This window comes from Propithecus coquereli, unplaced genomic scaffold (assembly GCF_000956105.1).
Source record: "Propithecus coquereli isolate 6110/MARCELLA unplaced genomic scaffold, Pcoq_1.0 Scaffold482, whole genome shotgun sequence".
Classification (NCBI taxonomy): domain Eukaryota; kingdom Metazoa; phylum Chordata; class Mammalia; order Primates; family Indriidae; genus Propithecus; species Propithecus coquereli.
The window spans coordinates 90,169-103,928 of NW_012150641.1; the positions used below are offsets into that span (position 1 = coordinate 90,169).

A 13,760-nucleotide genomic window follows, 5' to 3' on the forward strand; every position below is an offset into this window, starting at 1 on the left:
TGATATGATATTATTTCTAGAAAACCACAAGGATTCAACCAAGAGACTCCTGGAATTGATAAATGAATTCAGTAAAGTCTCAGGATACAAAATCAATACACAAAAATCAGAGGCATTCTTATACACCAATAATAGTCAAACTCAGAACCAAATCAAAGACTCAATACCCTTCACAATGGAAACAAAGAAAACAAAGTACCTAGGAATATATTTAACCAAGGAGGTAAAAGACCTCTACAGGGAGAACTATGAAACACTGAGGAAGGAAATAGCAGAGGATGTAAACAGGTGGAAAACCATACCATGCTTGTGCGTCGGCAGAATCAACATTGTTAAAATGTCTATACTACCCAAAGTGATCTACAGATTCAATGCAATCCCTATTAAAATACCAATGTCATTTTTCATGGATATAGAAAAAATAATTTTATGCTTCGTATGGAACCAGAGAAGACCCTGTATAGCAAAAGGAATCCTAGGCAATAAAAACAAAATGGGAGGTATCAATCTACCAGACTTCAAACTCTACTACAAGGCCATAGTAATGAAAACAGCTTGGTACTGGCACAAGAACAGGGACATTGACCAGTGGAATGGAACTGAGAACCCAGATATAAAATCATCCTCATATAGCCATCTAATCTTTGACAAAGCAGACAAAAAAAATACACTGGGGAAAAGAATCCTTATTCAATAAATGGTGCTGGGAAAACTGGATAGCCACATGTAGAAGACTGAAACAGGATCCACATCTTTTCACCTCTCACAAAAATCAACTCACAGTGGGTAACAGACTTAAACCTAAGATGTGAAACGATTAGAATTCTAGAAGAAAATGTTGGAAAAACTCTTTTAGACATTGGCCCAGGCAAAGAATTTATGAAGAAGACCCCAAAGGCAATCACAGCAACAACCAAAATAAATAAATGGGACCTGATCAAATTAAAAAGCTTCTGCACAGCCAAAGAAACTGTCACAAGAACAGACAACCTACTGAATGGGAGAAAATTTTCGCATGCTACACATCTGATAAAGGGCTGATAATCAGAATCTATTTAGAACTCAAGAAAATCAGCAAGAAAAAATCAAACAACCCTATCAAAAAGTGGGCAAAGGACATGAACAGAAACTTCAAAAGAAGACAGAATAATGGCCAAGAAACATAGGAAAAAATGCTCAACATTTCTAATCATCACGGAAATGCAAATCAAAACCACAATGAGATATCACTTATCTCCAGTGAGAATGGCCTTTATCAAAAAGTCACAAAATAATAAATGTTGGCATGGATGTGGAGAGATAGGAACACTCACACACTGCTGGTGGGACTGCAAACCAGTGCAACCTCTGTGGAAAGCAATATGGAGATACCTTAAAGAGATACAAGTAGATCTACCATTTGATCCAGCAATCCCATCACTCGGCATCTACCCAAAAGAACAAAAGACATTCTATAAAAAAGACATCTGCACTCGAATGTTTATAGCAGCACAATTCACAATTGCAAAGATGTGGAAACAACCCAAGTGCCCATCAATACATAAGTGGATTAATAAAATATGGTATATGTATACCATGGAGTACTATTCAGCTATAAGAAACAATGGTAATATAGCACCTCTTGTATTTTCCTAGATAGAGCTGGAACCCATTCTACTAAGTGAAGTATCCCAAGAATGGAAAAATAAGCACCACATGTACTCACAAGCAAATTGGTTTCACTGATCAACACCTAAGTGCACATATAGGAATAACATTGATCGGGTGTCGGGCAGATGGGAGGGGGGAGGAGAGGATGAGTATATACAAACATAATCAGTGCGGTGTGCACCATCTGGGGGATGGACACGCTTGAAGCTCTGACTGTGGGGGGCAAGGGCAATGTAACCTAAACATTTGTACCCCCATAATATGCAGAAATTTAAAAAAAAAAAGACAAAGACTGAGGAACTGTCCCAGAGTAGAAGATATTAATGAGATAAGAAAACTAAATGTGTGATTCTGGGCCAGGAAAAGGATGTTACTTGGACAGCTGGAAAAATCTGAATAAGATCTGCACATAAGTTAATAGTATAACAATGTTAATTTCCTGGTTTTGATCAATTTACTAAGGTTATGTAAGAAATATGGGAAAGCTAGGTGACAAGTATATGAGAACGCTTTGAATATTTTTGCCACGCTTTTGTTAAGTCTGAAATTATTTCAAAATGAAAAATTATAAATAAAAATAGTTAAAAAAAAAGACTTGAAGAGAACATGGACTTCTTTTGGAATACAAACACACAGGTCACTGGTATAGTATCATCCTCAGGGGTCAGGTCGGGGGGGTCTTCCTGCTCTCTCTGTTATCTCAGTGATTTCTATTTTCTGTTGCTTAGATCATAGGTAAGTTGTCTCTTTCGCTGGGGTGAAGAAAGGACCTCATTCTTCCTTCTTCAGAAAAAAGAAATAGCAGAGCCATGCCATTGAGTCATCTTATATATATGGGGGAAGACTTAATTCTTGGGGTTGGATGTCTTGAACAAATGATTCCCATCAAAAAGGAAATATTTCTAGAAAATGGATTGTTTAAGTGCAGACTCACCAGTGACCTCATCTGTTGAGCCTCAGGCCTGGGGTCAGGCTTAGCAGCTTCTTAGTAAGAAATGAGAGGGTACTTGTAAGAACAGCTACAGTAGAGTGTTCAAAGTTTTAGGAAACGGGGGACAGTCCATCAAGACAGGCACAGATTCCTAAGTCCTCGCAAGCATAAGCCCTCCAGAGAGAAGCCTAGGGAGACTGTCACTTCCTTAGGAAACAGCAAGCCACTTTAGTTAAAAGCATTTTTAGATTTCAGAAAGAACTGCAGTAACTATATATATATATGTTGTTTTTTTTAACATCTTTGTTTACAGATGTGATCTCATAACTACTTTCCGATAGGGACAGCAATGAACTGAGTTTATGCAGCAGGAAAGAAACAAGGTCATGTATCAAGCATGAAGAATTCAGACAGCCATTTGCATGTTTCACTGATGGGATTTTATTAAAATTGTACATAGATTTCATCCTTGAATTAAAAAAACAACTTCATTTTTTTCTAGTATCAAAATAGTTATCTTTTTAAAATATTAATACCTTGAAAAACTTTAATACAATTATTTTGTTATATATTAAATATTCGCCTAAAATCTCAGTCACTTCTCTCCCATCTCTCTCCTAGAATCTTGCTTCACTGTCCCTACCGTTTTTTTTTTTTTTTTTTTTTTTTTGGGGTGGGGTAAAAAACGTTTTTTTTTTCTTTTTTTTTTTTTTTTTTTTTTTTTGGCATCTTTCATGCTTATCCCAGAGAATCATTAAAAGGAAAAGATTTTCCTGTAAAGCCACTATTTCTTTAAAAAGAAGGGAAAAAGAGAAGACAATGACAACATTAAACATCACACTGAAGACTCTCATTAGCTAGGAGGCTCACGCGCAGAGCTATGCTCCGGTTTGCGCACACCCAAATCTCACTGGGTGTCAGTTCGTCCCTGAAACTGGTAATACTGACCCAACAGCATCCTCTCGTGGCCAGACTGAATCAGAGCACCCAAAGATCAAGAAGGTACATAGACGCTGGATGATCTGGACATTAGGTGTGGGAAGTCTAGACATGGAGATCACAATTGGCTTCCTGGAAACCCACTCTCGACACAGGCTGCCTACAGCTACTCAGTGCAAAGTCCCAAGAACGCCAGCTTCGCACAATACCAAGATGCTCCGTCAAAAGCTGGACTCTGGTAAGGTTTTCTTTCGGCCTAAGGACAGAGTGTGGTATTTGACCTTCTGCAAGGTGCCGTAAGAAGTCTGGTCCCCCAGAACGCTCCTTTGTGACGTGCCAAGGCCACTGCCTCTCGGAGGCCTGCCGGCTTTGCGAGGGAGGTGGAGAGAGCTGGGGGCCGACCGGACGTCCCTCTCGAGATGGCTGCCCAGGCCCCTGGCCAGGCTCTCTCGGATCCGGAGGGAAGGAGATGAGCCTCGAGCCTGCTCGTTCATGGCGGGGCTCAGCCTGCCACTCAGCAGGGACACTGGGGGCGCCGGGGGGCAGACCTCTGCCCTGTCATTCCTCTTACTCTCCTTCTTCCAAAACACAGACCTCAGCAGGGTGAGTGTTCCCTGCGGAGGTCTGTCCCCCTCAGAGTCCCTTTCCTCCGCATTAGCCCTTGTCTTGGCTAGGGTTCCTCGCCAACTGTCCTTACTGTTTCCAGACAGTCCCATGGAGGGGGAAGGTGGGCCATTCCTGCTTCCCACCTGGCCACTTCCCCTCCAGTTCGTGGCCTTCTGGCCCTCCGGTCGAGCTGCCTTCTCGTTCTCCATGGAGGGCATCACAGTGAGGGGCAGGTCGAACTTTTTGGGAAGCCTGATTTCCTGACCTGCATTTTCCTTTAGTTTCCTTGCTGCGTTTAGACCATCTGAGCTTCCAGGGCCCAGGCAGTGGTTGGGGTGGCCCGAGGGACAGGGCCCCTCGGCCAGTCCTCTTTCGCTGGCTCGCCCACCTTCTTCACCTTTAGCAGAGACGGTGACGGTTGACCTCGGCGAGGCCGACTTCTCCTCACCAGCAGCGCCCGTCAGCAGTGGCACGATGGACTGGCTCGTGGATCGGGGTCTCCGTCTGGACTCCAAATACTCCACCAACTCGACAGACGCACCGGGTGGTTTCTCCCGGGGTCCGAAGGACCACCGGAGCGGCATGGTCTTGAAGGGCCCCTGCTTGGCTCGGGAAGAGGTGGGCACCTTCATGCTGATGCTTCTGCCTTGCACACCCCGTACCAAAAGCCTGGACTGCGGGCCCCCTGAAAGAGACACCAAGACGGTCAGTACCCAAATAACCCTCCAGCTGCAACACCCGTCGTCTATTGAACATTTACTGAGCACCTCTGACATATCAGGCAGTGGGCTGGGCAACGGGGACATAGCAGTGAGCAAGACACACAGGATTCCTGCTCTTGGGGAACGGCAATGGTTTCGCCCACTGTTCCACGGAATCCATTTATGTATCTGCAGACACAGAGCGAGCCAGACCCGTAGAAGGCAAGTATGTGCCTGGGCAGCACAGACACCCGATAAAGCTCTGTCTCCGAGACATGTGGCCCTAAGAGTTAACGTCATCTCCATCTACCTTTAAATATTCTGATGAAATAGAATGCTCAGGAAACGTTCTTGCTTTTCCAAGTCATACTAGCTTCTTGCACCTTACAAATGCAAGAATCTCAGGTATCCCGCCCCGGGCCAGGGGAAGAAATGAACTGTGTGTTTAATTTTATCAGAGCTGCCACATATGCCTTCACTGTGTGCTTTACAATATCTGTATATAGCTGGGAACAAGTTTTTGATATTACTGTTAAGTGAGAAATAGAGTCTAAAAAATACAGCATAATTCAACTTGCAAAAATATATACGTGCGCGTGTGTGTTATGCATGCATGTGCAAACATACAAACAAGGATGGAGAAATTAATACTGAAAACAACAAGGTGTGGAGAGGACTGTGGGGGTGCTGGGTATGATGAATTTTCTTCTTAATTCTCTCCTATATCTCAACATTTCTAAAGGGAACATACATATAACCAGAGCTGCTGTATTTTTTTTCCTTAAGAAATTCTGCCATCAGTCACTGCGCCATTAAAATGCCTTCATTTACATGATGCCTGCAATCACTGAAAAAGAAACTTCAACTGAAACGTACAATCCACATGGCACACGGACAGTCCCACGCATTTGGAGAAAGGCTGCTGGTCAACCTCACAAGCCTACCCACAGCGGGCCACTCCCAACATGCTGCTTCATCATGGGGTACGAGAGTGCAATGGGCTGAAGTTTGTGTCCCCCTAGAATTCATGTTTGACACTCTAATCCCTGAGGTGATGGTATGAGGAGGTGAGGCCTTTGGGAGGTGATTAGGTCATGAGAGTGGAGCCCTTGGATTAGTGCCCTTAAACAAAGAGGCCAGAGAGCCAGCCAGTTCTATTTCTGCCACATGAGGACACAAAGAGAAGCCATCTACAACCCGGGGGAGGGCCCCCCAGAACCCGACCTTGCTGGCAACCTCATCTCAAACTTCCGGCCTGCAGAACTCTGAGGAATACATTTCTGCAGCTGAAAATCCGCCCTAGGACACGGTATTCTGTTATAGCAGCCAGAATGGAGTACGACACAGAGAAACTCCAAAAATGAGCAGGACCCCTGCCACCAAAAAAAAACCCCTGTCGGCGGCATGGCCAATGCAATGTGCAACATGTAGAGGGCCCAGGGATCGTGGGGTGCACAGGGTGAGCTCAGGGACAGCAAAGGCACGCGGGACAGGGGCGGCAGGGGATGCTGGCGGGGGAGCCAGCCGCAGGTCAGCCAACTGGCCCTGCAGAACCGGCTGCAGGGAAGAACACCCGTGCACTCCAGAAGGAATCAGAGAGCAGCGCAGAGGTTCCTCAAGGATTTTACCTTTCCCGCTTTCCACAGAGAATGTTTGATTTTTTTTTTTCTTTAAAGCATTTCTTTAAATTAGCCAGGCATAATTTTACCCAAGAAACTTTGTAATTTCAGTTTGGATGGACCTTGTTCAATTTCCAGACCTTGGGGGAAGAAGTGTTCTGGGGTCTGAAATGTGTGTGACGTTTTTTTTTCTTCTCTCTCTCACAGCCCTGGGAAGGCCAAAAAAGGGAAGCTTTGTATTAGGAGGACAAAGCAGTGACTTTTAGCCTTTCAAAACGAGAGCATGTCGCCCGGAGCCCTGGCAGGTGGTTCGAGGACTTGGCAGCTGCCCTAAATAGCTGTCCTTCCTTTCTTCCTGCTATGAAAGGGTCTGAGGCCAGGGCTGACATCAACGCCTGAGCTACATTTCACGGCAGCCACAGATGCCCACAGAACTCGATTCTCCGCTTTCTCAAGGCGGCGGTGAAAGAGCACCCTGCCTTCTGTATTCTCTTTCTTTCTATTTATCGGACTATGCTAACAGGATCTGAGCCAGAGAGCACTTTAATAAAACTGGGAATAAACAGCGTAAGAACAGAAGAGAGTGGGAAAGTGCCCACGCTAACTCCACACGCTTCCGCTCTACGAAGCATCCCGCTTCTCATCCGGGGCGGATGCAAGTCCTGCTGTCCCTCCCGGGGTGCCGGGAGCTGGAGACTCAAGTGGTGCTCAGGGACTCCTGAGCAATCGTGTGGGCTTGACCCCCACCCCAGCCCCAGAGGACTCTGGCCTTGTTCATTTCCAGCCAGTTTGGCTGGAGAACCAGGAAGGGCCCGGAGTCTTAAGCCGTGTTAAAGACTCAGACAGTTAAGTTCTTCCTGAAGGTGACAGCAGCCCCACAGCAGGCATAATGAGCTTCTCGGGTCCCACAGGAGTACCCTTCACACAGATGGCACCTGCGCAGCTGATGGGCTGCCCCCACCCCGACACCAAAGTCCTGGAGCTGGCAGACACCGCTCTGAGAGGCTCCACATCTGTTCCTGTCCCTGTGTGGCCACCTTGATTCCTAGGAGACTTTATCCTTGGCTCATGAAATAAGCATCAGTTCAGACTCACAGTATATGTTGTGAGTGGGGCTGGGGACCTCTTTGCGCCATCCATAGCCCACAGGCAATAGGACTTCTCCATCATGCCTCATATATCCACCCACTTATTCATTCAGAAAACAGTTAATAAGCACCTACTGTGTGCCAAGGACTGTCTCCAGTGCTGGGGATATAGTCTGTCCTTATGGGGTTTAGCAAAAGCAAAAATCTGTGATATCATGTGATGCAGTGACAAGAGCTATAACAAAGAATAAGGTAGGGTAAGGGGACACAGGGTGGCAAGTGAGTGATGAGTGTGATTTGAGGAGGGACTCGAGAGAGGGAGGGAGCCACGTGGAGATCTGGGGAAAACAGGCTCCAGACAGAAAGAGCAGCAGGTGCAAAGGCCCTGAGGCACAGGCGACCTTGGTGGGCCAAGGACACAGCAAAGAAACAGCTCTGGCTGGAACCTAAGGAGAAAAGGGGACACACTAGGAGCCCTCACCTTCTGAGCCCCAGTCTGTGTCTGGAGACATCTCTGTCTCTGGCTTTCAGCGTCAAAAATAATCATAGGACCTTTCTGTCCCTAGTTGTTTTGGTTGTCGTTTGTTTTCTTTTTAAACATCTCTGGTGCCCTTTACAATTTCCTCACAGCCCGGTGACCATTTCTGTGTGGAGGTCAGAGTGTACCCTGAGGCAAACCTGACCCCCAAACTTTCTGTCTGGTCCCCTAGAAGATAAGAAAAAGCTTCACAGATGAGTTGAGACCTCTCCACCTCTGAGGCTGAGCCAGCAGGTCACGGCTGGGGAAGAGAAAGGCTAGATGTCACCCCACCAGCCCTCAGGAGCCAAAGCCACCGCCCCTTCCCTCACTCCCAGAACCACCACCAGTCAAGAGAGGGCGGAAAAGAGCCCCAGGGGCCAGAAAAAGAAAAATAACTCATAAGGGGGTCCAGCAATCAGAGAATAAAAATAAACAGAACAGTCAGAAAAGGCCCTAATGAAATAGAGCCACCAGAGGAAACGGATGACAACTGAAAATCATCAATAATCCTTGAGACTCAAGTATAGAACAACTGGGAACTGGAAAATGTGACTTTCGGGGTCATATTTTACTGATTTAAAATTCAGTAAGTGAATTGAAGCCTGCAGGACCCCTGTTCAGACCCAAATGAGTGGCCTGAAAGATAAAGGGAAAGGAACATCTCACACCATACGAGCAAAATGACCACGAGATAGAAACCACGAGGGAACAGGCAGGGCCAATCCAGGAGACGCAACAGCAAGTGACAAGATCTGCAAAGCAGGACAGATAATAACTGAACAAAAACTACAAGAACGTTTCCCTAAAGTAGGCCTGAGTCTGTAGAGGGAAAGGAAACCCCAAGTTCTCTGTGGGGTTGAAGAACAGAAACACAGACCTGGGCATATTCTAGTAGTTCTAAACCCTAAGGTCAAAGAGAGAACCTTAAAAGCTGCTATCCTAAAAGACTAAATGACTCTCGCTTGAAAAGGAACAGCCTGGGCTTCTCACCTGCACCCCTGGGGCATGGGAGGCCGTGGGAAAATAGCTAGAGACACCTGAGAGAAAAGGGTTGCAACCGGAGAGTCCTGCAAGCAGCCAAGCTGCCATTCACTCGTAGGTGAAAGGAAATATTTGTGGCTACACGAAGACTTTGAGCACATGTCACACATACCCAGAAAAGAGCTCTGACCAAACACTAATGAGTCAGAACCGTGACCTCAAGACAGAGGGTGACAAAGAGGAAAAAAACAGTGGTGTACAGTGGACCCTGCCGTCCATGTACTGCCCACCCTGAATGGAGAAGGACAGGTGGCCTCAGAATGTGTCACATAAGGTTAAGTAAGTAAACACTGAAAGGGACGATAATCACAGTCTGGAACAGAAAGTACTAGATCATCTCAGCAAAATCTAGGAGTTCCTGACACAGACCAGAGAGAGCATGTGAAGGCATTTCAAAGCTCTCATTTTGGGGGGAATGACAGGGAAAAGAGTGAAAAAAGGAGTACGATACATTTCTCATCCTGCTGAGGGGAAAGGAGAAAGCGGTGGTGAAATGCGGCATCTCATGGGAAACAAGTGGCTTCTAAATATTGGGAAAGAGAAAGTAGCAATAAACAAAATGGAAATGAACAGCAGAACTTCCAAATGGACCAGGAACAAAGAGCAACATGATCAAATCAGCAAAAACGAGGAAAAAAAAGAAAAAAGTAATATAACATTGTCAAAAGTGAAATGAATGAAATCAAGTTTTGCAGTTGTTATGCGAAGTATGGCTACTCCAATTATAAGGCAGGCTCTGAATTTCTGGCATTAAGAAAATAAACAAAAACACCCAGCAACATGCTGTTTATCAGAAACCACTTAAAACAAACTTAAAAAGAAAGATTCAGAAGGCAAAAGAGAAGGGCAAAATGACACCAGGCAAATGCAAACAAACAGAAAGGAAGGGGTAGAATTATTAATCTTGAACAAGGTAGAATTTAAGGTTCAAAGAATTAAACAGGATAAAGAATGATATTACAATGATAAAAAGCACAAGTTTTAAAGAAGATCTAACAGTCATAAACTTACAAACACCTATTAACAAAGCAGCTAACAATATATGCCAAAAGTTATTATTAAAATTCAAGGAGTACTTGATTAAAAACACAACTATACAGAAAGGTTCCAATATGTCTCCTTCCTAGTCAGGCAGTCCAAGAGAAGGTAAATTTAAAGATACAGGGGAATTGAATAAACAATCAACTCATCTAATATAATAGTTACGATATAAAGCCCATATCCCTCAAATAAACAATATACATTATTCTGTATGTACACAGAACATTCACAAAATAATAATCATGTACTTGATCACAAAAAGGGAATAATTTTTGAAAACCACATTCTTGGATAATACACAAAATCAGAAAAAAAGAATAAAAAAGTGACCAAAAATTCTTAAATATTTGAAACTTTCAGATAACCTCTAGATCAAAGAAGAAATCAAAACTGAAATGAAACACTATCTGGAAAGCACAGAAAAAGATAAAAACAAAACCTTTGAGGCCTAATAAAAGCCGCAGAGGAAATTTACCATCAGAGGCACCTACACTGAGAAGCTAAGAAAGCCTAAGCCCAGCCAGGGCCTCTTGTTGACAAGGGGCCTCTGGGAAAGACCCCTAATAATTGTTTTACGGAATCGTGTTTTTACAAAAATTGCAAAAGTAAAGTGTTTTTTATTCTTCTTCTTGTAGAGCCTTCCCCACACCCAACCCAATTATGTAAGTTGCAGTCCCCACAAAACTTGAATCCATTCATTTTATTGCAAATTGCCGTCGTTATTACAGTGTCCCATAACCAGAGCCACCGGAAAGATGGTGATCTGAGACTACCAGTGCTTCTCTGTAGAGGGCCGCTGGTCTTTGGTAAGGGCAATTTTTTACTGAATGAGACCATCCCTGGGCATTGCAGGACACTCAACATCCTTGTCCTCTGGGGACTAAATGCCAGTAGTCACCCCTACTAATTCTGACAGTCAAAAAAATCTCTCCCACATTATTCCCAAATCCATGAGGGTGGGGAGAGGAGGTCGTACCAATCACTATTGAAAACCTATATGACAGATTTTGATCTTGCCCAGCTTTAGTAACAACAAGAATATAAGGCTGGACTTTTCAGAGCTTCTCAAACACATGTCAACATCTGTCACCATTTTATTCAAACACCAAGAGGGAAAGCCCCCTTAGGAAGCAAGACTCTGGTAGTATCTGAATGGAGCAAACCCTAATTTGGAATTTATGTCTGGGAGCCTCAGGGCAAGGACTCCCAAGGTCTGTTTTCAGCCCTGTCACTTCCTAGGGGTCAGCTTGCCACTGGTTACTTCTAAGTTTCAGCTTTCCCCTTTGTACAAGGGCGATAATTTCACCTCTCCCAGGCATTTTGAGGACTAAATTAGCTAATGGAAGTAAAATGCCCGCAAGGGTTTGGAGGACGGTTATCATGCCTTCCCTAACCCTCCCTGTGTCTCTGTAGTCTTTCTAGAACTGTGTCTGAATACCACGTTGAAAACCCGGGCCATCCTTTGAAGTTGCTTCCTTCTGGGAGGGTGACAAACACATTTCTCCTTAGGAGAACTGAGACGGCCTGAGGCACAGTGCCATTAGACAGAGCTGGGGTGGATTCACGAGTTTGTCATAGGCAGTGTGCTAACAGGGATGAACAAGCTTGAAAAAGAACATCTTTTTTTTTTTGTTTTGTAGACACTATCCTGAATGTGCAGTCATGAAAATTTAAGGGGAAAAGAAATGTCCAGACAGGGCAAGTCAAAACATGCTGCATTCAATAGCATGCCTACACAGAAACACATTCTAGAGAAATCAGACACATCCAAGATGCATGTACGTGCTATCAGCATCATGTCTAATAGTCAGATACTGCAGCCAAAATGCCAAACACTGGGGAATAATCAACTGAACTGTGACACATACGCCATCATAAACCAGAAGGTTGAATTCAGTGATAATCTGAAACCAGTTGTGGCTTTAAGATCCTGTCATCATATTATTCGCTCGCAAATATGTAACAGGACCATGGTACACACAGGTATGGTAAGTCCTCGCAACCTGGTCGGACAGGTTCTTGGAAACTACTACTTGAAGCAAAACAACAAACAATGTATAATAAAACCAGCTTTACCATAGGCTAAGCGAAATAAACAAGCGTTAAGTCCTTACTGCATATTTCTGGTCACGAAAACATCACCACGCTTCTAAATAAAGAGCCAAACGCTTCTGATATTAAACATTGAAATACATGTGAGCTTTACATACATTTAAGAAAGATTCACAAAAACAAGTAAGATCATGATTTACCTGCTTACTCCAGTTCAGAACCGCGGGTGGCTGGAGCCCGTCCCAGCCGCTCAGGGCTCAGGCGAGACTCCTTCTTGGACAGAACGCCCTTCCACGCAGGCTGACTCACACGCGCCCACACTCACACGGGGACCATGCAGACACACCGATTCACCTAACGGGCATAGCTCTGGGACGTGGGAGGAAATCTGAGTACCCAGAGAAAACCCACAGACACGGGGAGAAAGGGCAAACCCCACACACACAGTGGCCACAGCCGGGAACTGGGTTTTTTCCCCATTAACTTTATAACAAAATGACATTGATAGAAACTATATTATTCCAGGACCTGCTGTACTGTGTTGAGTACGTGGATACAATAGTGACTTAAAGTATAAAGAAACAAGCAGCTGATAAACAAACACATACTCTATGCCTTAGAAATCCCACTCCGTGGTATGCACCCGACAGAAGGACAGACATATGTATATTAAAGACATGAACGAAAATGTTCATGGTGGTACTACCAGTAATAGCTCCAAAGTGGAAGCAACCCCAAAATCTAACCACAATAGAATAAATAAACAAAATATGATCTACTCTTACAACGTGGGAGATCTGGATGTGGGAAATGGTGAAAATCCACCAAGCAGCAAACAAGGTGCAGAGATAACCCACCCTGTCTGCTCCTCAGCGAAACTTGTATGGACTTTTGGAGAATTCATAAATAACGCAAGAATCCATAAATCTATGACAACTCAAGGTGCCTCCCTTGACAACCAGGCCAAACTTTTCCAGGTCAGACCACCGGGACGGCCTCTTGCGACAGACTCCAGCCCATGCATGAACCTACAGAAAGAGGTTCCCCCACCTCACCCTTCACGCTCTCTTTTGCTTTTATATCAACTGTGGTCAACAGACAACAGTCTCTCTCTCTCTCTCTCTCTCTCTCTCTCTCTCACACACACACACACACACACACACACACGCACACGCACACGCACACAGACACATAAGTAAACTTCCGTACAGAGAACTATGTATCTCTGACTTTTTTATTTACAAAGAAAATAAAATGAAAAAACTATTGTTACACATAACGTATAAACCTCACAAATACAAAGTTGAGCAAGAGAAGCCAAACAAAGAAGAACGCATACTGTACAGCTCCATTTATATGAAGTTCTGAAACGGGCAAAGCTAATCTATGGTGTTAGAAGTCAGAATAAACACTCACACATGGGAAAGAGGGAAACAGCAATGGCTGAGAGAGATACGACACGGCTGGGTTCCAGAATGCTGTCTTTCTTAATCTGGATATGTTCACTTTATGATAATTTAGCAGATGTACACTTGTGATTAGTACCTTGTGCTTTAAATTATATTTATAATA

At 44.3% G+C, this 13,760-nt stretch overlaps 1 protein-coding gene across 2 annotated transcripts in view; it reads right to left on the bottom strand.

The window, feature by feature from the left end:
* Positions 1–3,609: 3,609 nt before the first annotated feature.
* The window catches only part of USP43 (ubiquitin specific peptidase 43), a 60,662-nt gene continuing 50,511 nt past the window's right edge, over positions 3,610–13,760 (bottom strand). For both annotated transcript variants that reach the window (XM_012655629.1, XM_012655628.1), the window contains exon 15: positions 3,610–4,811. In XM_012655629.1, the coding sequence (XP_012511083.1) occupies positions 3,742–4,811 (1,070 nt within the window). In that variant the 3' untranslated portion in view covers positions 3,610–3,741. The remainder of the gene's footprint in view (positions 4,812–13,760) is intronic.